Raw genomic sequence first — 24562 nt, 5'->3', positions numbered from 1 at the left:
TGGGTCTGCTTTGCCTGGACTAGCATTGGATTCAACCATAAATTCAGACAAAAACTCTCTCCCAGCCCGACCTGGGAATGCCCAGTATTGAACCCAGGACCTTCTGTGCACAACACACATGCTCTGTACCACTAAGCCATGGCCCTGCCCTAAGGCATGCACCCTCCTCACCAATTTTCTGTACGGCAATGGGAGTCCTTGGCACATGAGTCAAAGGGGAATGTTTCCCTGAATATCCAAAGTCTGAAGCATTTTTTTGTGGTGCGCAGGGGTGGGTGGGATCCCACTGGTGGGATTAGCTCTGGCTCCTCTGTCACCTGAGCTAGGGAGAAACATTTGCAGCAGGTAGAGAGAAGCAAGGGCACGCTCTTCTCCTGGGTAGGTAAGCAGCAGCAGCCTCCCTTTTCTGCCCAGATCAAAGCCATTCCTGTCCCTGGCTGCCTCTCCCCAGGGTGGTTCTGCAACTCCACCCTGGCCTCTTTCTTTCCCAGATAAGGCCCAACCTCATCTTCAGGTTGCACCGCTCTGCCTTCAGGCGTAACCTTTCCTCCCGCCTCCCCCGAAGCTTGCAGGAGCACCTCAGATTTCAGAGGAACAGGAAAGCTGCCTTGACGTGCATCAACCTGTCCTCCGCACGCTTTGCTTAGGCTTGCGCATTTCCCGGATCTTCTCTCCCCGTCCCACAGCATGCCAGCAAGAAGGGTTGGGGAACCCTCTGGGTGCCACCCCATTCCCCCTCCTCCTTCCCAGGGGGTCTGGGGTGCGGGGAGAAAGAAAGTGAAGACCAGAACTACAAAAGGTAGGTGTGAAAGTGAACTTTTTATTGGGGAAGAAGACTGTAGCAAACCACCTCAGTAACACCATGATAACAAGAGGCCCTCTTGAGATTGCTATTCTTAACCCGCTCTGAAGAGTTCCCCCCGTCCTGCCCCCCCCCACTACCATTGAAAAGGCCCACCACCTCCATCTTCTTACAACAGGTTGCCCTGAGTGAGAAAACCCAGCAGATTTATTTTTTAAAAAAAGGGGGCCGTGAGAAGCAAAGGTGACAACTCTTGCTTAATTCTGTTCAGCTGCTACTTTGGCAACTTTACCATGCAAAACAAAACAAAAAAATTCATTCTTCCACAGTTAAACACTAAATATATGTATACACACATATACATTCAGATATCTCTGTCCTCCATGACAGGTCAGGAAGACTCTCGTGTTAACCAGGTGCTGACCAGATAGATACAAGAGTTAATACAAAGCAAGGAGCTCTGGGTTGCAGGAAGAGGTCACATACCAGGAAGTACAGAGGCCAGGAAATAGCGATGCCCCTCCAAGAAGCTGCCACATGAGGAGAGTTAGGTAAATGCTGAAGTCCCATTTGCGCATGGATCAGTCCCCTTTTGCTATAAAAATCCAGCTGGAGCTCCCAGGAGCTGGAGAAAATGAATCTTATAAAAATAGGATGGGTTGGGAAAGTGGGACGGGTGGGAGAGAGACAGTGAGGTTGCAGGGGAGACAATGAGTTACCGTCGTTCTGCAGTCTGCAAAGTTCAGTTCTTTGGCTCTTCACCAGCCTCTCCCCCTTCTTCTCCTGAGCACTCTGCGGTCCATAATGTGAGGTTGTCCCTGAGAAGCTGCATGATGAGGGTGCTGTCTTTGTAGGAGTCTTCGCTGAGCGTGTGGAGGTCGCCCATGGCCTCGTCAAAGGTGGTTTTGGCTAGCTTGATGGCCTCTTCTGGGGCATTGGCGATCTCATAGTGGAAGACCGAAAAGTTGAGGGCGAGGCCCAGCCGGATAGGGTTAGTGGGCTGCATCTCCTTCTTGCTGATGTCCATCGCCTCTTGGTAAGCTTTCTGTGCATTGTCGATGATCTGCTTGCGGTCATCCCCAGTGGCCACCTCGGCCAAGTAGCGGAAATAGTCGCCTTTCATCTTCAGGTAGAAGACTTTGCTCTCTGGGTCGCTGGCTTTCTTGATGAGGTGCTTGTCCAGCAGCCCCAGGACAACGTTGCAGACATCCTTCAGCTCCTTCTCAATCTTCTCCCGGTATTCGTTGACCAGCTGGGATTTGTCGTCGCCTTCCTCGGTCTTGTGCTCGATGCTGGAGATGACCCTCCAGGCAGACCTCTGGCAGCCGACCACGTTCTTGTAGGCGACGGAGAGGAGGTTGCGCTCCTCGTTCGAGAGTTCAGCTCCGTCCTCCACCACTGCCTTCATGAAGTCGGCCATGTCCTCATAGCGCTCGGCCTGCTCAGCCAGCTTGGCTTTCTGCACCTGGTGGTTCCTGGCCATCGTGGGGGCAACGGAAGGGAGTGCTGGGCAAGGAGAGAGATCAGGCAGCTACTCGAAGAGCCCTCAAGAGTCTCTGCTGAGTTCAGCTGCCGGGATCGGCTTTTGGCTTTGGCGTCTCAGCCTGGAGCAAGAACAAGGCGTGGTGAAGAAGCGCTCAATGAGCTGCCCTTCCCCCACTTCCTTTCCTGCAGCCTCTCCTTAAAAGGAAAGTGGCAGTGATTCACTCTTTGAGCAAGACGGTGAATGAATGCTCACCTGCCCAGGGATGCAGAGAGAGAGAGAGACAGAGAGACCCTGAAACCTCTTAGGCAAGAGGTCGCTTGTCCTCCTGACAGGCATCAGTGGACAAAAATGGGCCACAGAGCATGAGCTCAAATAAAAGAGTGTCTGTTCCCCTCCAGGGGGCAGTGTACCTGACCCACAAGTCCCAATCTTAACCCCTGTCCATCCCCAGAATTCTCTATCCAGTATTTTCCAGGGGATTTCAGTATGTCTACACATCATATATCTAATCACCTTCCTCCTCCCAAAAAATCACGGTGTGCTGGATTCCCAAGTGTGCTGGGAATCCTAGACCTGTGAGCGGTAAACTACAGTTCCCAGAATTGTTGTTGTTGTGTGTGCTTTAAATGTGTGGCATCTATACACCCAGTGCTGACTCTGTGAAATTGCCTCCCTTCCGAACATGGGACCAGTTTATATGATCAATGGAGCAGGAGCACAGCGGTTACTGCGGCTGATATACTGTTGTTGTTTTATTGATCTTTTAAACTGGATTTTTATTGTGATTTTATGGCTGAATGAGCCATTTTAAATTAGAGAGCAGTATATATATAGTAAATTATTTTAACAAATAAAGCTTTCCCTGAAATGTACCACAGCAGAGGAGAAGGGGTGCATGTTTGGAGACTGCCATTAAACAAAAGTAATCCTACCCTCCTGCACACAGAAAACATTAAACTTGGCCTTCTTCCTAACACCTAAGTTTGACATATGTGGGGGGTTTTTTGTGGGAAAAGAGCAGTATTCAAATATGTGGGGGGAAATAAGCCACCTGCAAACTGAAGCGGTACTAACCAGGAGCAGCTTTACCATTTAGGAACATAAGACCATTGGAAGGTGCCTTAGGCTGCCTACACACCATACATTTAAAATACACTGTTCCACCCAAAGAACCGTGGGAACTACATTTTACCTCTTACAGAGATGCAATTCCCAACACCCATAACAAACTAGAGTTCCCAGGATTCTTTGAGACAAGTCATGCGCCAACAATACTTGGCTATCTGGAGCAATTTACGTGTGTTGAATATGTGTGTGCAAACTGTGTGCAACCGTGCCGAACACAGACATGACCCCAAAATGTCACAGAAAGGGACAGGGTTGGGGCAGAACAGGGTGTTTGCAGGCTTTTTCAATGGTGTTTCAAATATATGCAATTTCACTTAAATGCATGGTGGCTTGGAATGTAAACCCTGAGTAAATGATAAGTTGTCCGTAACTCAAAATGGCATATTCCCACTAGACACATATCCCACTGCCGCCTGCATGAATGTGCAGATAGTCGAATATGGCTATGCTCACCCCGCTTCTCCAAGTGGTGAGAAGCTCCAGGCTGATGCTCTTTGGAAGAAACTCACTTGATGTCATGGGCCAGGAGTCAGCTTCACCTGCTGAGCAGCAGCCTGAAGGAGCCAAAGGCGAAGTGACTCCACCTGCTGCTGATCAGCCTTCTTGCTCCTGATGAGAACCAGCAGGCTCCAGCTTTCTTAAGCAGGGTTTCTAGCCTCAGTCACTTGCGGGAAACAACCTTTGTCGTTCCTGGCCTGACCTTGCTGCTTCTTGTGACCTTGGACCCTTGGCTTTCTTGACCCCTGGATTGTTTGACTACATGAACTAAGATACTCCTGACCTTACGACTGGCCTGGACCTTGTATGCAGACGCTGTCTCCAGGCAAGTACCCCCCCCCCCCGAGACTTGGCTGGCTGGCTTCTCCCTCTGGGAGCTCTGCCATGGCTGGCACCACAGGACTAAGACACTGGAAGCTTATTGGCAGACTGAGGTTGGTGGGGCACTGTCTCATTTGCCCTAATAGCCCGCCCTCCTAACTGTTCTGTTTTTAAGACAGCTATTCAAGTTTACATAGAGATCCAAGTTCAAGGAACTCTGCATGTGATAGAACATAAATCTCATTAGCCCAGTGACTTGCAGCTAATAGGAAGACAATAATACAGATAATCAAAGGTCTCAAGCTTGTTGGCTGGAGTTGTTTTCTTTTTCTGTGATATCTCCAAAAAGCACCTGCCACACCTAACAGTCACTTTACAGTTTGACAGGGAGGAGTGGACTCCTCTTCGGAGAGGGGCGGATGTGGCATCTGTTCACACATGTTCACACTCGGTGATTGCAACCTCATGTGATGATTGGCATATGTGAATCAGCCACGACCAATCATCGCAGGCCAAGGATCTCGCACACCTATCTTAGGAAGCTGCTTGTAGTCAATTAAATTATTGGTTCATCTAGCCCAGTACTGTCTACTCTGACTGGCAGCAACTGCAGGTGCTGTCAGGGAAGGACTTTGGGACTGAGGTCCAGGGCCCAACTCACCAGGAGGGCCCCCCAAATGCAGCAGAATACAGTGGTACCTCAGTTCTCGAATGTCTCCGTTGACTAACATTTCAGAACCCGAACGCTGAAAAACTGGAAGTAAATGCTTCTGTTTTCAAACAGCATCCGCTACGTGTTTTTCAATTTTCTCAGTTGAATTTGCAGGCAGCCCTTTGTACCTCGGTTTTCAAACATTTTGGAACTCAAACGGTCTTTTGGAACAGATTACATTCAAGAACCGAAGTTCCACTGTAACCGGCTCACTGCATTTTGAGAGAGGCCGTACTCAGATCACTAAGGCTGCATATACACCATACAAGGCGTACCCTAGATCGCGAATGACCTGCGAGTCAAACGTTTTGCCTCCTGAACGCCACAAACCCAGAAGTGAGTGTTCCTGTTTGCGAATGTTCTTTGGAACCCAAATATCTGACAAAGCTTCCACGGCTCCCGATTGGCTGCATGAGCTTCCTGCAGCCAATCGAAAGCTGTGCCTTAGTTTACGAACATTTTGGAAGTCGAATGGACTTCCAGAACGGATTCCGTTACACTTCCGAGATACCACTGTATATTTAAAGCACATTCTCTTCTCCACCACAAATGTGGCCTGCCACTGATGCTGCACCACATTTGGCTCAGTGCTCAGCCGCCTCTGCCCCCTTGATATTGGGAGTGGGGCTGAGCCCCCTGCTAAACAATATGGAGGGGGCTGAAGACAAATCAGCCCTAAGGAGTTGGTGTCTATGGTGTACAGCATTGCACAGGATTCAGGCATATACAGAGTCTAGCTCCATATACATTAACTGGCTACATAAAGTAACATATAGTCAGCAGGGGTAGCCAATGTGGTGCCCTCCAGATGCTGATGGACTCTAACTCCCATTAACACTAGCCAGTATAGCCAATGGCTAGGAATGCTGGGACTTATAGTCCAGCAACATATGGAGGACACCATGTTGACTGATCTACACTAACTGGCAGCATCTCTCCAGGATTTCATACAGGAGTCTTTCACAGACCTGCTTGGGGATGCTGAGGAACGAACCTGGGACCTTCTATATAGCTACAAAGAGATTTCAGCAAACATTACCCATACATTCTCCTCTTTTCTTTGCCGTGCTCCGCATTTGTCTCCATGAAAGTACAGAAAAAGTCTCACTCTCAGAACTAAACCTGTTGCCACTTGCCGAAAGAGTTCTCCTTTCTTCCGACACTGCCAAAAAGACAGACGGGAGAAAGCCCAACTGCATGACAAATTCCTTGCACTGCTGAGTGTTTTTTGAGCCTAGGGTGATACATCCCAGGCTAGCATTAGGAGAGAATGGGTGCGGCTGATAACTCAGTTGCTCCAGCTTGAGAAGGTGAATTGTTCCACCAGGGGTGACTCATTGCTGATCTGCGTTATGTGGTCTGAGCAAAACTCCCTCGTAGCATCTTAGCACGGTGACACAACCGCGGTTTTCTTTTCAACTCAAGTGACTGGGTGGTGCAGGGAGATTCCTAAGGGGGGGGGGGAAATGGGTCAGGAGCCCCGGAACACACCCAGACAGCTTCAAGGGCCTTGTAGCAGGATAGTGGAATCGGGTCCATTAGGCTAAATGGGGTACTGCCCCACCAACTTCCAATCTAGTCTCAGCCAGCCCACCTGCCTGACTTTGTGCAATCCTAGGGGGTGTCCTCCTCACCAGCCTCATTTTGCTCTAGCAGAACTCTAGCTGGGAGGACGGGGACAAAACCAGAACTAGGTGGCTCTGCCTCTCATTGGCTCTGGTGCCATCTACTGTTTGGGCTCCCCTTATTCAGCCCTGGCATTCACAATGGGCACCAATCAGCACTGTAGGAGGGGTGTCCACTTTCAGAGCACTGAAAGGAGAGGGCCTTGTGAATCATTTGGTCCAACCTTTGCTCAAAGCAGGGGATCCAGAGCTAGAGCAGCCTTTTACAGATGGCCAGAGGCAAAGCTAGGGTCCCTTGCGCCCTTGGCAAGGAGCTGTATTGGCGCTCCCCCCTCCACACAAAAAAAATCACCTTACTGCAATAGCTGCACTAGAAATTACTACATTTTACGCGACCCAAGTACTTGAAGCAATCTTCTCCTGTGTTTGATCTCGCTGTGACGGCGGCATTGCGTCGCCACACACATATACGTCATACACCCCATAGTCTCCAGCTGTCTACCATCATACTGTCTTGCCATTTCTCTTACCCAGGCATAGGCAAACTCGGCCCTCCAGATGTTTTGAGACTATAATTCCCATCATCCCTGACCACTGGTCCTGTTAGCTAGGGATGATGGGAGTTATAGTCCCAAAACATCTGGAGGGCTGAGTTTGTCTGTGCCTGCTCTTACCGCTCAGCTCCCAACTCTTATCTAAGCTCACGATCTTTCAGATAACTGGAGACAAGTTTCTGGGGTGATGGGGGGGGCAGTCTTGCCAACCTCTAGGTACAGCTCTGCAGGTGGCTGGTTGCGTATCTCCGCAAGGCAGAGCCCATCTGCTCCCAGGTATTGGTTCCATTGGCAAACTGCTCGGCTGAGAGCTTTCTCCTTATGTTCAGCTGAAACCTGCACTCCCTGTAAGTTAAGCCTATTTGATCTAGGCCTATCCTCTGTGGCAGCAGGGAACGAGTCTTTGGCCTTTTTTTCAGTATGACAGCACACCAAGTATTTGAAGAGTGCTATATGCTATATGCCCAAACCACCTGATTTATATGCAGAAGGCCCCAGGTTCAGTTGAAAAAGCAGCAAGTGATGGGGGGGGGGAACACTCTGCCTGAAAAACTAGAAAGTTGCTGTCGGCCCATATAGATGATGGGTCATGGGTCTGACTCAGATCCATATATTGCTAATTGGTTGTGCAAGGAAGTTGGCCTGTTTTAGGGACAGGGTATTTCCCTGAGATTCCAATCCAAATAAATTAAAACTGTTCACAGTGAATTCTTTCCTCAAGCTAGCAAAGCTATTGGGACTTGGAGGGGCTGTGTTTCTTGTCAAGGGTCCCTGTGTTCTCATTGCTTGATTGTGCACAGCCTTTTATAGGAAGGGTGGTAATAGAAATGTTATAAAAAGCAATAGCACCGGAAAACAAAATAACCTTGTGGGCGTCTGCTATCAGATTCTGCACTAAGGTGGTTCTTGAGCTACACTTGCAACCTCCTCACATTCCTGCAGGTTCTTAAGGGAGTGTCTTGTATCAGATTGCAGAATCGCAGGACACTTAATTATATGCTTGTGTGGCACTTTTTCATGACAAACACAGTGCTTCTGCTGGCATTAGCAATGTCCCCAACGTCTGTGGCTATGTTGGTTTGGGAGGCTGAATTTCCAAGCAGTTTTCTGGCATTGGTGGTGCTGGAATACAATCCCAGAAGAGAACACAATATAATGAGCATGCGGCTGGTACCATCAGTGCAAATGCGCCATTGCAAGCCAGGCGAGAACTCTTGGGAAACAGATGAGTGTTTTCTAATCACTCACCAAGAAAGTTCATGATTCTTGAGTCAGCTCCGAATCTAAGGGGTTTGCCTGCTGCTGGTCAGCATACTGATGTCATGACTAAGCCACCAAGAATCGTTTTCAGCTCATACAAGATGGCTGTTGCTCACATTCCCAGCAATGGTCAGCCTGCTGCCTCCAGAAAGCCTAAAAGCAGGGTGTAAAATAAATAAATAAATGGGGGAGGAACCCCAGCAGGTATATTACCTCTGTGTAAAGCGGTTGCATCTTCTCAGGGCTAACAGCTGTCCACATCAGGGAACAATACTTAGCATCAGTGGCGTAGCGTGGGTTGTCAGCACCCGGGGCAAGGCAAGTAATTTGCGTGCCCCCCCTCCGCTGCACTGTCCCTCCCCCAGATAGTCCCTCGCTCTCTCTCCGCACCGCGCCGCACGCCTGGCACCCTCCCCTCCACAGTGGGCGGCGACCCGGCGGCTCGGCTCGGATTCGCACAGCCAGCACTGCAGTGAGAGAGAGTGAGCCAGGTAGGGGCAGAGAGCTGCGAGTGCGAGCACCCCCCCAGATGTTGCGCCCGGTGCGGCCGGCCCCCCTGCACCCCCCACGCTACGCCACTGCTTAGCATGTGTAAAGCGCTTTTGAGCATCCAAAGCCTCTAAGGGGAGCCTCTGTGAGGAACTCACGCCCCTCCAGATGTTATTAAACTCCAACTCTTACCAGTCCCAGGCTGCATAGGCAACGCTCAGGGATGATGGAGAATTGTAATTCAGCTATATCTGGAGTGCAACAGGCTACCCATTCCTGCTGAAAGCTAAGTCAATATCCTAGGGTTGCCATATTTTAAAAAGCACGTATCTCCCCGCAAAAAAGAAAAACTGTCGTTTGTTAAGGATGCTGGGAATTGTAGCTGTCATGCATAAACTATGGTTACCATGATTCTTTGGGGGGTGGGGTGCTTTAAGAGATAGTAGATGAGAGATTTGAACCTCCATTGACAATGACTTCCTAAGGCAGAGGAGTAACCTAGAGCCTTTTCGTCTCCTTCCACACACACACTGTGATGACAGCAGTGACTTAACTGGCAATTATTGTGTGTGAAAGCGAGTGCTTGGTGTCCTTCCAATTAGAGGCCTGAAAGGCTGCCCTAGGGTTGAGATAAATGCTACCAACTGGGCTCTGGCTGGTGCCTATTATCGCTTCGAAACCCACCTGCCCTATGAAACACATGCTTAACCTCAGGCAACCCAAAGTTTGAAATATGCCCACAAACATCCCTCCACTATCCTTGCCACTCCAGCCACCTCTGAGTCGTATTTTAAACCGTAAGCAACTTTTACTTTATGCTGTAAATAACTAGATATATGAATGTTCCCACACTTCCTCCCTGCCCCTCCCCACCTCCCCATGGACTCCAGTACTCGATAATTGCTGAAGGCCTGGGTGAAGCACTTTAGCAAATGCAGAGCACAGGTGCAGCATGTTACTGTTTTAATTGTATTTTTCTTGCTGCTTTTATTTCATATGTTGTATTTCGCTGTTTTACAATTTGAACTCTTCACAGCCATTCTGTAGACCGCAGCTTGGGAAGCCCTGCTAGAGAGGAAAGGCTCAAACTCACTATGACAGGCTGGAATGTCAGACATCTGGGCGGGTCTTTGTGCCTGTCTTCCAAACAGTACAGAGCATGCTGCCATCATGAAAGAGAAGTGCCCATGCTGTCTACTTTCCAACCTCGTGCCAGGGCTGCATTTAGGAGTGTCTCCACCCCCATTGTTCAGCCTGGGCAGTGAGGTCCAGCGCTGAGGGCCTTCTGGCAGTTCCCTCACTGCGAGAAGCGAAGTTACAGGGAACTAGGCAGAGAGCCTTCTCGGTAGTGGCGCCCGCCCTCCCACCAGATGTCAAGGAAATACACAAGGATCTGACTTTTAGAAGACATCTGAAGGCAGCCCTGTTTAGGGAAGTTTTTAATGACTGATGTTTTAGTGTATTTTTAATATTTTGTTGGAAGCTGCCCAGAGTGGCTGGGGAAACCTAGCCAGATGGGCGGGGTAATAATAATAATAATAATAATAATAATAATTAATAATTTTATTTACTCTGCACCAAGAAAAAACAAGGCTATAGCACAAAGGGTGCCAGAACTCTGCATGTTAAAAATAAAAAATGTCAGAACAAAAATATATAGAGAAGGGGTTCTGAACATAGAAAGCTTGACACAGAATGGTTGTCAGACTTTCCAGTATCCTTCCCAGATTTCTGCTCCCCCCAGCCAATTTATATTTTTGCACATACAGCAACATAAATGCTGCAAAATAAAAAGGCAAAGTAGGCTGTCTCAGTACATAGACAGCAGATGCAACCCAGAGCAGCAGTCTTCTTTACCCCTAAGTACTGATTATCTTGGTTCAACATTTAAATAACAATGAAAGAGGGAGATCTGGGTTCCATTCATTTTTCTTGATTATCCAACCATACATTACAAGAACAGACATTAGTCTTTGTCCTAGAGTCTGAGAAACACTTCTGACTTGATAAGTATGGAGTGACATTGTCTTGCTTGTACCATAAAAATGCTCCATGCAGTGTAAAAATCCACCCCAGTTGTCAGTTCCTGTACCACGTTTTCTCATTTGTGCAGGAGCCTCTCTGCATTGTAGAGTAGGGGTGAGGAACCTGTGAGCCTGCAGATGTTGCCAGACTCTAGCCCCCAGCCAGCCTGGCCAATGAGCAGGGATGATGGGAGCTGGAGACAGGCAACAGATGGAGGGACACAAGTTCCCCAGCTCTGTGGTACACAATGCAAAGTGTGTGTGTGTGTGTGTGTGTGTGTGTGAGAGAGAGAGAGAGAGAGAGAGAGAGAGAATAGCATACAAAGCTGCCTCGTACCAGCTATTTTTATCCATCTAGCCTTTGCAGATTTAAGTCTAAAGAGTTTGCTGTTTGCAACACAGTCCACCATGTCACCCCATGTGATTGCAAGATCACAGGCAGAGTTAGGTGTATACAGTACTGCACTGCAACAGTAGTAGGCAGCAAAGAAAAATGGACAGCCCTGCAAAGAATATGTTTCCATCAATTAAAACGCAAAAACCAGACAGTCATGGAGTAAGATAGGAGAAATTTTATTGTTACAAAAGAGAAAGGCATAACTGAATTTCAAACCCTACACAACTACACTTAAGGGACCGAAAGGGTTTGGTTTTGCTCTCTGTATAGAGCCACCTGACAACCTCCCTGCTCCTTGGCCCTCACCTACCTGCAAAAGGTGAGGCAAGGCAGAATTCTGTATAGGAACTGTTAGATAAGCACTACAAAATACTGTTAATAGTATATTTATTTATTTTTGGTGTGGAGGATGAAAGAGAGGGAATAGCTCTAAAGGAATCCTAAAAACAAGTGAGCTTATTAGCAAGTTAAAATGCCGGAAGGTACAAATTCCTATCTGACTACACCCAAGGAGTGTGCACCTTCCCCCAACACTCAAAAGTTTGAATAAGCAGCTTAGATGTGGGTTTTCTAATCCACAGCCTATGCAAAATCCTGCTTTGCAGGCTGTATCAGCTACATTTGTGCATTTCAGCAGGGGTGACCTGGCTGCGCTCATCCTCCTGGGGCAGCCCAAGATAGGGGTTAGGCACAGCATCCTATATAGCAGGGCTGTGTACCACTCTGTGCTTAAGAAGGTAGAAGAAAAGAAAGTTCTATATCATGAAAAGCTAAATTCCGCAATGTATAAATTATGCTAGTTGACTTATTTACATAATCATTTAACAAATTTGCATATTTCTGTTTTTTCGCCAGTGATGGGAAGGAGTGAAGGGTGATGTAGAGAACCAAATCTCCACCTTGAGTCATTGGAAATCCAAGTCTGCTACCCTTCTGGCTTTGAAATTTCAGCAGAAACAGCACCTACACATGGTAAGCATATCTTTGTAACAATTAAGGTTTAGAACTTGCCCTTTTTAAAGAAAAAAAGCATATGATTATCAGGAACAGGAATTCTGCATCCATTACCACATTAAAACAAAATTGTTTTTAATGCTCCTGTTGAACCACATCACATCACACACAGACACACAGAGCCCTGGGTATTGGTTCACAGTTCTAATGCACCACATTGCATTCAAACAGATGCAAGTTTTGACCAACTGCATCAAGTGGGAGCACATTAAACAGCTAGTGCAAACACAGCTTAACGGGCCCTGCTCTGCTGCAGCTAAAGACACCACATCAGTTCTTGACATCACAAGCAGATCGGGGTGGAGGGGAGAGAGAAGAGGTGGGTGCCTTCAATTGACTAGAAAAGTAACACAATTATCTCCTAGAATCTCTGGAGCCTTGAGACATCTTTTCTGCAGAGCAAGACTAGATAAAAACTCTCCCCGGCCTAGATGTGCTTAGATGCTAAAGTCCATTCCCCCCACCCACAAAAAAAATAGGAACTCCCGTTATTGCACTCACAGCAGGTGGCATGTATGGCTTTAAGCTTCGAACCCTGCAGACAGCAGGAGCAACCTCTGCCTGAGGGTTTGGAGTAGCTTTTTCCTTGTGCATGTGGCATCTCCCTATCCTTGCTGTGAAACGGGAAGAGATGCAGCGATATATTAAATATAATTAAATAGATAGCCCTGGAGGGTAGAGAGGCACAGGTGGTGGCAATGGCTGTACTTTCAGATATTTGACAGAGCCTCTTGGGGTCGCCTTGGGTTTTGCCACGAGGCGCAGAGGGTCCTCAAAATCTCTTTTGTGCCCCGGACACACTGGATGTTCCCAAGCAGTGCAGGAAGGAGGGGGAAAAAGAGAGAGAAAGAGATAGGATTAGTAAAAGGAAACACCAGAGATAGAAAAAAGGATGTTCACAGGAGTAGGTGTGCCTTCAGGCAAGCTAAAGAGGAGGAAGGGGGAAGATCCTGGGAAATTAGTGCAGTTTGGGTAAATGTGGAACAAGTGCCATTCTGGTAAGGATGACTTTATGAATGCCCAGGTGAGAAATGTCAGGAAAAGGAGGCATTGGGTATTTCAGGCTACCAAAGAAAGGGATTTCAAAGTGATCCCGATTAGTTAAGTGTAATTACAAAAAAGGAAAAAAAAAGGTTTCTGATTAGTGTTTCATGTGGGCATGCAAGTGTAAGAAAAGGACAGGCAAGGAAAGACCTTCTCATAATGTCTGGATAGCAAAATACAGGCAGAAGCCAAGTGTGTCAGGTTGCCTCCCAAGTCACTTAATTCACTTCCCTTGGCATCTGTTTTAGCTACAGCTTCTGCTGCCACATCAGAAGAGAGAAGTGTCCCAAAGTTCATGGTGCATCTCAGCACTAGAAATAGTGTGGTAAAGGACCGTTTGATGGACTCTTCCATTCAGACACATACACGGCCCACTTTCAGTAGGGTGGTTAGGAACTTCATTTCACACTGCCCCCATCATACAATACTGTAAATGCAGCAACAGTCATTAAGTAGGAAATAGCCAATGTGAAGCTGCAGAAGTTGTTGGATTCCAACCTGCCACCGGCATGGTTAATGTTTAGGGGTGATGGGAGCTGCAGTCCAACAGCTGTTGGTGGGCACCACGTTGGCTGCCCTTGGTGTGAAGAGAGGCTTTGCTGGGTTGCTGAGCACTCAGGCTGCGGAGGAACAGATGGAAGCAAGTTGCATTTTGCCTGGGATGGGTTCTACTTGGAATTCACCTCCCACCCTTTCCCTAGCAGTGAATGCAGGCAGATGGCTGGACAGCTCAACCCAAGTGCTCAGTCTTCTTCTGCTCTGCCCAGCACTCCAGCAAGGAGAGAACTGTCGCCGCAAGCCCAAAGTAAGCAGTTCGCTTTATCGGCTAGCAGAACCCTCATTGTCCCAGCTGCTGCTCCTTTTGCTTGCTCTTGCCAAGGACAAGTGGGCAGCAACAGCTTTCTCCCTTCTGTGTGAGTGATGGGGAGTGGGGAAGGCAAGATGAAGAGAGAGCAAGATATAAGGAAGGTTCTCCAGATTTGTTTTTGCTGGTGGGAGACAGGAGAAAGTGAGGTGGGCAAGTGGGTGGTTAACATGCATTTCTTCACCAAGGGTAGCATATAAACTAGGGGTGGGGAACCTGTTTTTCAGCCCTAGGCAAGCTTGAGGTGGCAAATGACAGCAATGAGCAGGGCCAGAAGGAGCAATGAATGCCAATTTTACCTTTGTACAGCAGGCTTGTTTCCACACACGTCACACACACTATCCTTCATCCAGGCAAGTGAAAAAGTATTATCAGAGTTCAAGGCAAAGACACTTAAGGAAGGGTGCAAAGCACTCCTGGCGAGGGGTGGTGTGGTTTGGTAAGAGTCTCAAGAGTCAGACCCCTCTCCCTGCCCATCCCTAATATAAATCAAAGACTTTGGGAAGCTATGACTATTTTTGCCATGGAACAGTCACAACAAGAGGCTGGGCAACAGCACCAATTCAAGCCAGGCAAACAGACATTAAAATATGAGACTGTTTGTGAGTGATAATGCTGCTAGATATCTCTTATTCCAGGACATCCATATTTTTAGTCCATCTCAAGACCTCAGGCCATCTATTTGTAATATAAGCATTCAGAACTTCCCAAAGTTAAGACAATGAACTTCCATACATCAATATGCTCTTTTGAATCAAATGAGAAGCAGAGTTCTGGAACACCTGCACACCTTATTCAACACTGTTGTCAAACAAAGCATCCTCATAATTACTTACCAGCAGGGCACAGACAGATGTGATACGGTTAAGCCTCATTTTGGAGGACGTGAGATGGCAACAAAATGAGAGCACCAGAGAGGGTGGGGGCAACAGCCATTAAAAGAGCAGAGCCAAGATAGCAGATTAGATTCTGGCTTTTCACTAAAAATTTGGGTGTGAATACCCTGCACACCAGCTGGGGTAATGGTTAAGAGACTGGGCTGTAAACCAAGAAGTCCTTGGTTCAATTGTCACCTCAAATGTGAGAGTGGGTCTATTAGGCAAACCACCCACAAACAGCCTCTGTCCCACCTGAAATATAGGGAGAAGACTGATCATACAGGGTAGTCATAAGAAAAACAGAGATAATGTGAAGCTCTTCACATACTATATAAAAAGTTATATATAAATGCTAAGTGGTGATATTTTCTACCCTGTACCCACCTTAACCTGCCATGAACAAAAAGATCCTTTATGAAAAGAAGGGAGGTGCAGGCTGATGATCCTGGACATCATCCCTTGTTCTGCCCCCCAATTTTTTTTGAGCTGATAACCTACTATAAAAAAAATAATCTGCTACTAGTTGCAATAAGGAGTTGGCAGTATTGGGACTTGGACCCCATCCCCACGTCTGGCTTAAGCATCTCCCTGGCCCCAGCTTTTGGGAAATAACTGTGCATGGCATAATCATGACATCTGTTAGGCTCAACCACAATCCTACCTTAATTTATAACTTGATTTACACAAACAAGAGATTTCTGCCTAGTTTTTGACTACTTCATGATAGTAACTAGTACATGGGAGGTATTTTTCATTTTTAGTCCTCCAAGCTATCATACAGAAGTGTAAAGATCTGCCAAAAAAGCTTGTGAAGACATTTCCTGCCTTCTGTGTAGTCTCAAAATCCACTGGGGTAAGCCAGGCATCTGGCAGTAGCCCATACATGGCAAGAAACAGATTATGTGTGAAAACATGTTCCCATCACATTGAAAAGATTGCCTGGAAAACTTGCACATGTGTAATGATGGTTTTGGTGCCACAGGGAGTCCTGCCGTGGGAGGTGAGAGTAGAAGGTACCATGAACATCTATCTCATTTGCTCAAGGTTCTCCTAACCTATCCCTCAAGGCTACCTTGCTGTCACACAGGCCTCACAGATCTTCACGTGGCTTAAGCTATTGGTGGGATGGGTTGTAGGGCACACAACAAAATGAGAACAGCCACACAGACTGGAGGGATAGATGGGCTCCAGGCTTGAAGCAATTCATGCGGCAACAATGAGATGATTCACCAGATGAGGGCGAGGGGGAAAAAACCAATGCGTTCTTACCAGCTAACCTTCAGAGAGCAGTGCTAACCCATCCTGTGGGATGGGATTATCCCATCAGGCAGTGCAAGATATGGCAAAGTCCTGGCAGGCATCCTCCTAGAGAAGACACCAGAGATTATGCACCGTGGCAGTCTCAGGTTTGGGGAAGTAGAATTGGGGGAGGGAAAGGGGAAGAGAGAAAGAAAGAGCATGGGCGCCCTCCATCAGTAGCATAACGTGCTTTGTGCGGGGATTGGCCAGGTTAAGTTATGGCTACTTTGAAACTCTACACTACTAAATCACTGCAATTAACAGTACACAGATCCCCCCCCCCCCATGTATATCCTCAACCACAATGAGAGCCCTTAGTAGCTGCTTTTATGCCTGCTGGGTTCTAGTGTCAGCATCCAGGCAACCATCTTAACCAGCAGGTGTTCTTCCTCCAGTGATTTGCCCAAGCTCAGCTTCTTGCATAGGAAGGAGCTTGAGCTTGAGCTTCTTAAATCTAGCATTAAGGAAATGCAAACACAAAATCCAAAGCAATTAGCTCTTTAAAAATATTTTTTTTATTACAAAAGCAAATAACAAAAGAAACTCCCCACACAGACGTAACACTGCTACAAGTCCTTGTCCCCTCCCTCCCCACCTGAGCTTTACAAATATGATGGTGTTGGAGGGTGGCATGAGCTCTCCCTCAACAAGAACAGGATCCTTCCCTGATAACTGAATGAGGCCACCCTTCTGTAAATAAGTGGGTAATCTAGGACGAACAATGATTAGTGTGCCTGGCTTATGGAAGCCAGGAATCTTCTCTCCCTCCTGCACTTCTGATTCTGTTCCTGAAATGTTGTACAAGAAATGAGTGTGTTTCCAAATAAGATCAACTCTTGGAAAGCAAAGCTGCTATCTTTTCAGCAGGTAGTTCCAGAAACATTTGGGGCTCCATTGGCCAACCAAAACTGCTTTGCTGACAAGGCTATCCTTTGGAAATGCACCCTTCACAGATGAGACTGTTAATGTGGCTGCGATGGGAACAGCACAGGCTGACAACATCTCTGGCATGATGCAGGGCACAACTGGGGGGCACTGCTGCCTTCAACATCAAGGTTCATGACTGTTAATATTAACAGATTTGGCACTTGCCTAAGTGGCACATGAGTTCAAGCGCTTGTCCCATGCATCAGCCAGCACAACACTTGGAATAGCCTTTGCAATAGCATCCAGATGTCAGGATGAGGACTAGCTAGGAAACCCATAGTATCTTGGGGTCCTATATTTAGCAGAAGAGAATTGCAAGACCTGTCATACCTCCTGAGGGAATAAATCATACTCAGAGGTTCTCCAAGAGGCCGATCAGTTACGAAACCCTTCAGATCTGCACTATGAATAAGCCAAATTTTACCTATCAGAATAAATATACTGGTCAAGCAGCCCTATTATAGAGATGGGTGTCTATCATGTAGTCCAGACACACACCCGATTGAATGGGAAATGGTGTGGAAGTCTTTAGACACCAGCAGAATGTTCCAGTATGGCCCTGGTCCAGTATGTACCTGAGCTTGTCTTAAGTGCAAACCCAAGTTTTAGAAAGGAACGTGATTATATGAGCTTCTTGCTTTCTCATTGTAACTCTCCTGATTTGTCAGGCAAACACATTAGAATGGGACTATGCTGTCTGAACAATCAAAAATAATAAGAAAAGCAAGGGAAGCATAGAACAGAGTTAAGGAACTTGTGGGATAAGGAACCTCTAGGTCCAACTCCTATCAGCCCCAGACAGCCCTATAAATGGTTAGGGATGATAGGAGTTATAGTACAAAAACATCTTGAGGAGACACAGTTGGCTACTCCCACCACAATATGTCAGTTAACTCTTACTAATGGAGAGTGGAGGATGCTAATTTCCTCTTCACAAAACACATACCTCTTTACAGGGCTGGGTAATTTGCTGCCCGTCTGAGAAACCCTTACAAGAATCCTCTACGTGGCCAGTGGGTGAAGTCTGCCAGGTGCTTGTTTGTTGTAACTGATCGCTCTCAAGGACATTCTGCTGAATGGGGTGGTGCTACTCAAAAGTGCTGATGGATGTAACACATGGCCCTGAACAGCATGAATGACGTTGGAAGGAAAGATCTGACTTATTCACTATCCAACTGCTAACTCAGTCGCTAGCTATTAGCACAAATTCCTACAAGGTGACTTCAATTATGCAAATTTTAATTTTTTAAAAAATACAATGTTTGTCCTTTCCTGATTCTCTGTAGATGCAAGGCAGGGAAAGGCATGCTCATGTCCCTTTATTTGTCCCTTTGAGACCAGAGATCCTACCATGTTTTCCACAAACCCTAGTTTCTACAGGTTTATAGGGATAAGAAAGGAGAATCTAGTTAGCCGTAATGTGTGCTATGGGCTCCCCATCTTTTCCTATGGACTGATGAAGTCTAGGAAACAATGGCTTAGAGATCTTTGTGTATGTAAATTACTTGATACAAAAAATTCAACATTGTAATAATAATTATATATCTAACATGGTTCCAAGAACCTGTGACACAGGTTTATGTATAGTAAAAAGTCACTTTTTAAAAAACCTTTAGAAAAACCTACAAAATATGTGCAAAAATATCCAGCAGCTTTTAATAAACACATTTCAAGTATCTAACATATTTTAACCTTCCTATATGCATAAGGACTCAGCAGAACAAGATGGGAGGCACTGCAAGAGGATCTTCAGTAAGAAGAAACATGTTCACGTCACTGGTTAAGAATCAAAGTGAATGGCCTCAACTTCCTACAGGAAACAAGCTTATTTTTGGACAGTGTACGCAGGAAGATATCCCTCCAAATTCCTCTTTGAAAATAGCCTTTGGTCAACAGGTCTCCTGTGTACGGATTTCCCTACCCCTACCCCCACCATAGCTCTCTCACCCATATGCACATCAATGAATTATGTCTCATCTCTATTCACATCACTTAAGAATCTCAGATTGGCTTGCTTCATTTTTTCCTAACCATTAAACAAAGAACCTCACTGGGCTGTGTTTATCCTCTTGTCACAGCAATCATGCAATTGAAATGAACAAGGACAACTCCCGGTTAGTTCCCAAAGTGAGAAATCATTGTCTGCTGATCAAGTAGATCTGCTCAGGATCTTTCTTAGGGATCTTCAACGGTTTGCACCCCCTTCATTCCCATCGGTGGGAGCCAGGCAAACCAGATCAGCAAGCACCACTTGCTGCTAGGGCATGGAGTGCTGTGTCCTCAAATGGTTCAGCTCTCTGCCTTACAACTTAGGGCAGCACCAATTATTTTTTGTGGTCAGATCCCTCATGCGGAGCGGTCCACCTTAATCAAGAAGCAAGTTCAAAAATAACCCGGAGTATAGCTTCAGGGATGATACCTTGGTTTCCCCCTGCTTCACTGTACTAACTCCATGCAAGTTACTACATCCTTTTCAACCAACCCCTGCAGAAGACCCTCTGCGAATAGATGCCTTTCAAGAAGCTGGCATTTCCCAACCAGAGGCACTCTCTGCTCTAAGCGGCTCCAGTACTCTTTCCCCCCCTGTGAAAAGACGGCCCTGTCTAGAGGCTTAACTGCAGCAGTCCGCAGTGTTCAATTTAAGTTCCACTGTATAAAAATGAAACCAAATAAAAATCAATGCACAAGGCGATGGGATGTGCTTTGAGTAGGAACTTTGGAGGCTCCGCCCTACAAGGCTGTCCTTCCTGGGCCCAGGAAATGGTAAAATGGAGGAGAGGCACCGGCTGGAGGTAGGCATAGGCATAGGACTGCTTAAGGGTTGGCTCATACCATGCTGGCATCGGATTTCGTTCCAAAGGAAGGAATTTCACTCTTAGGCGTGGATGGGGTCCCAGCATCTGCCTGGATAAATCCTCTTCTGTCTATTAGGCTAGGGTGAGGAAAAAAGAAAAACAAGTAACAGGGAGGTCAGTCTGGTAATCAATGCTAAACCAAATGAGCAGCAGCAGCAGCACTTTTTCACCTTGTCAATGCATGTTTGTGGATGAGGTGGGAATTCCAATCTGCATTTGGATCACAAACATGAAATCAGGGGCATCATTTATGCATTAGCGCAAGGGTAGAGAACCTAAATCCCACTTGGTTCAAGTGCACGTGTGAGTGCCTTGCAGGGAACACTCTCATGCCCCCAAGCTCTACATAAAGGAAGGAACTCTTTGTGCATCAGCTGGGGCATAAGTTCAGTCCTGTTGGTCACTCTCTCCTCCTCATGTGCCAAATGTGATGTCATTATGTTGTCAGATAATTGAGAGGTGAGTGGTCCCTTTCAAAGTTGGCCCCTTGGGTGGGGAGATCAAGATTTGCATTATGGATGGTGAAAAGTATGTTTCTTTATTATATTTACTTGCGTCTTCTCTTCCTGGTTTTTAAAACAACGATAAATACGTATAAAAAGGAATACAAAGGCATGTGGTCAAAAATTTAGGTGAATGTTCATAAAGAAAAACCTTGAATTTTCCCTTCAAGAAGGCCTGATGCAGATAAATTCCTCCATCCAGGAAGGGATTAGTGAAGAGTCCAAGGCCCATCAAACACTTTTAGTGTGTCTCTTGCAGGTGGTTTGGATGGTATGGAGTTCTGTCTAGTGGAAGTACTGTTAAATCATGGCTAAATTCTGAGTAAGTTTTGTAAAGACCAGACTCCCATCTGATGAGAGCAGCTCATTGCCCATTGTAGTTTCAGAGAGGGAAGACTGTGGAGGTGCTATATATTGAAGACATGAGCTGAGGAATCCAAAATAACAGTGGCACAAAAAGTAACTGTAAAAAAATAAGCCGAGCTGAAAGAGCTTTTCAACTACAGTGGAACCTTGGCTCCCAAACGCCTTGGGAGCTGAATGTTCTGGCTCCCGAACAAACGAAAACCAGAAGTAATTGTTCTGGTTTTTGAACATTGTTTGGAAGCCAAACGCCCGGTGGAAAAGTTACAGCTCACATAGATGTCCAGTTTTTCTCAGGATACCATAGAAACCACTTAAAAGAAACAAAAGGTCCTGCCCAAATCACCCTTCCCAAAAACTCTACGTGGAAAACCTTTTGCTGACAACTTTTCCTCCTGTCTATGTATTCATGAATTCCTTCAAGGAGTCATCTCATAAACACCACATGCTAGTGATATAATTGCCCTTCATTTTGTCCAATTCTGCCCCCTTGTGACTACATGAAGATTGCTAAATTAGGATTATCAGCGAGGCACCAGGTAGATTAAACTTGGATCTGTAAATACAGAAGAACTGTGTGCTAGACAGACAAGAATGTTTCTCAGTGGAGATTTCTCACAGCAGCAATTGTCAGATGCTCATAATAGCACTTGCAATTCAGACCACTACGGATCTGACATCTTTCCAGGGTTGGGTCTGCCATGAGGCTGAGTGGAAAAGCTGCCTGAAGGAGGCAAATTGTGTGTGATATTAAGGGACAGAGAGAGGAGAGAGAGGGGGGATGAACTTGAATTTCCTGCCTCAAGTGCAAAAAATATCGGGTGAGCTCTGGATCATTCAACATTTAATTTCTTGCTTGTCCCCCAAGCCCTCCCCACCACCATCTCCTTTAATTTCCTTCATCTTTCCAAGTCTATGTTTTGCACAGGAGTATGTGTTTCTGTAGGGACAGCGGGTGGCGCTGTGGGTTAAAGCCTCAGTGCCTAGGGCTTGCCGATCGAAAGGTCGGCGGTTCGAATCCCCGCGGCGGGGTGCGCTCCCGCTGTTCGGTCCCAGCGCCTGCCAACCTAGCAGTTCGAAAGCACCCCCGGGTGCAAGTAGATAAATAGGGACCGCTTACTAGCGGGAAGGTAAACGGCGTTTCCGTGTGCGGCTCTGGCTTGCCAGAGCAGCGATGTCACGCTGGCCACGTGACCAGGAAGTGTCTTCGGACAGCGCTGGCCCTTGGCCTCTTTGAGTGAGATGGGCGCACAACCCTAGAGTCTGTCAAGACTGGCCCGTACGGGCAGGGGTACCTTTACCTTTTATGTGTTTCTGTGTTGTTTCAACAGACATGTATGCACATAATGGTAAGCAAAGGTTCTTGGCTTAACAAATCATATCGTGCATGCAACTTAATCGGTCCTGCTTCACTCCTCTCCTGGCATGAGCAAGTAAACAAACCATGAAGGGGACAGTTTAGTGTTGCATCTGAACCCAGGATCATTGTTTGTTTCATCCTAACAAGCCACCGCCAGTAAGCTAACAACAAACCATGGTTTAAGGTTGGCGAGCAATCGCTGTTTGTTAGGACAAAACCAACCACAATGCTGGGTTTAGAGGCAATGCCAAACCATCCCCTTTGTGATGTGTTTGCATACTCTCACCAGGAGAGGAACGAGGTAGAAGCAATTGATTTGCATGCACTTTGTGCTTAGTATGATTTATTAAGCCAATAACCTCAGCTTTGTGTTATGCGTGAATATGACCAACCTCTCTCAAACTGTAAGGAGGAAGCAGCTATCATTCTGAGCAGTATAGATAGTTTGTGCAGTTAGTTTCCCACCTTTGGAAGCACATGCCCATTTCTTCCTTACTCACGGTGATGGGCCACCTGTGTGATTCTGACACACTGGTTGTTTCTCCCTTTTGTTCTCCCTACATGCACAGTAGCACAGAGTAGCAGTAGAAGCCCGTCATGGCAGAAAACAGCAACATCCCTCTCAACTTTACAATTCAAAGGTAGAAGCAAAATTAGGCAAGTTAGCAAGTCCCTGTCTTTTGGGTTTCTGGGATATCTTACTCATCAAATCAATATTGACACACACATCAATTCATACTGCTGTTCAGTATCTATCTCCTAACTTGAACATGATTCAGGAGCAGGTATTCTGGAGCAAGTGTCCTTACCTGGGATAGAATGGTCCACAGAGCACTGCACAGCAGTTGGTGAAGATACTTTTATGGCTGTAGGGGTTGGCAAATTCAGAGCCTCTTTTATTTGACCATGCTCCTTTGAGCTACAATCCAAGAGAGAGACGGTTAGGGAAAGGAAAGGGAGGCAGGAGATAATGAAAATCATGTGTTGGGATGCTCTATAAAATAATTTTGGAGTCATCTTGGAGTCATTCATATACACTCTGGAGCAGATAGACTACATGCGCAAGTTTTGAAGAATCAGCAAATCACAGAAGTGCCTGCACACTTCAGCAATGAAGGAATTTCTGAAAAAAACAACTGTCCACAGAATGCAAAGTGACTGAACTTGCAGCTGCCTTTAGTTAACATGATTAGGTAATTTCTATGATCTATCTGCATTAGGAGCAAGGAAGATGTGGCCCTCCAGATATTGTTGAACTCTCATCAGCCCCAGACAGCATGGCCAAGGAGTCCAGCAACATCTGGATGGCCACAAGTTCCACATCACTCTTCTACAGGAAGGCTGGAAGCAACTGGCACTCCTCAGATGCTCTTGCTACTCCCACCAGCATGATGTGCATCTGGAGGGTCACAGCTTCCCTATCCCTAATTTAAAGACATAAACTAAACCTCCAGCTTGCAGGCTAACTTAATTTCACATGCAAGGCCATTTTCTTAAAACTAGGTCCACCCACCCATTAGCAGACATCACCAGGGGTTTAATCCTGCACTGGCTGTGCTATCCTGTTCCCAGCAGGCAGCAGGACTTAATCCCCGCTCAACATCTGAGTGGGGATTAAAGTCTGTGCAAAAACACCCTTTGAAATAGCTCATGGGAGCTATTTCAAAGAGGCTTTTGCAAAGGCTTTAAGACAGCCCCTGTGCTCCCATTTGAGCTTCTGGAGGGTCAAATCGGAAAACTGGGGCTGTCTTAAAGCCTTTGGCAAGTCTCCCTCCCGCTTTAAGTTCTTCATCTTGGAAGCTTAGAAAGGGAAGCACGAGGCGACTTGCAAAAAGCTTTGTGAGTCTCCTCCTGCTCCCCTTTTAATCCTCTGAGATTGGGGACTTAAAGGCAGAAGGAAGAAGACTAGCAGAACCCTTTACAAATCTCCCTCTTTTAAGAGTCTGAGATCAGGGGCTTAGAAGAGAAGCACACAAGTTTTGCAAAGCACAAGGAATTTTGACAGATGGGTGGCCCCACCAAGTGCTCAGTCATATGACATCCTATGACTGACAGATGGGTGGGGAAATTTGGATCTTGGGAGCCAAAATGGTTGCATGGGTGATTCAAGTGAAAATTTACAAATTTAAAGATATCAAGTTCAAAGCACACACCATTT

At 46.5% G+C, this 24562-nt stretch overlaps 2 protein-coding genes and 1 long non-coding RNA gene across 7 annotated transcripts in view; 1 reads left to right on the top strand and 2 right to left on the bottom strand.

The window, feature by feature from the left end:
- Nucleotides 1-484: 484 nt before the first annotated feature.
- On the top strand, nt 485-19373 carry LOC310684835. The gene is made up of 3 exons (XR_014514850.1): nt 485-799; nt 12152-12268; nt 19033-19373. It is a non-coding gene; the product is annotated as an uncharacterized lncRNA (long non-coding RNA).
- SFN (stratifin) lies at nt 801-5457 on the bottom strand. The gene has a single exon (XM_083456079.1). It carries the CDS (start codon nt 2283-2285, stop codon nt 1545-1547), a length of 741 nt encoding a protein of 246 aa, XP_083312205.1. The 5' UTR covers nt 2286-5457; the 3' UTR covers nt 801-1544.
- ZDHHC18 (zDHHC palmitoyltransferase 18) overlaps nt 11452-24562 on the bottom strand; it is a 35074-nt gene continuing 21963 nt past the window's right edge. For 2 of the 5 annotated variants that reach the window (XM_083455724.1, XM_083455725.1), the window contains exons 7-9: nt 23214-23323; nt 20156-20255; nt 11452-13110 (exon numbers count right to left, since the gene is read on the bottom strand). In XM_083455724.1, coding sequence (XP_083311850.1) covers nt 13021-13110; nt 20156-20255; nt 23214-23323 — 300 coding nt within the window. In that variant the 3' untranslated portion in view covers nt 11452-13020. Of the gene's footprint in view, nt 13111-16366; nt 16463-16888; nt 20256-23213; nt 23324-24562 lie in introns of those variants that run through there. The other 3 variants (XM_083455728.1, XM_083455727.1, XM_083455726.1) reach the window with 2 other exon arrangements.

This window comes from Podarcis tiliguerta, assembly GCF_965153285.1.
Source record: "Podarcis tiliguerta genome assembly, chromosome: 8".
In the NCBI taxonomy this organism is placed as follows: domain Eukaryota; kingdom Metazoa; phylum Chordata; class Lepidosauria; order Squamata; family Lacertidae; genus Podarcis; species Podarcis tiliguerta.
The sequence above is the reverse complement of the archived record's forward strand: the minus strand, read 5'-3'. Positions and strand labels throughout refer to the sequence as shown.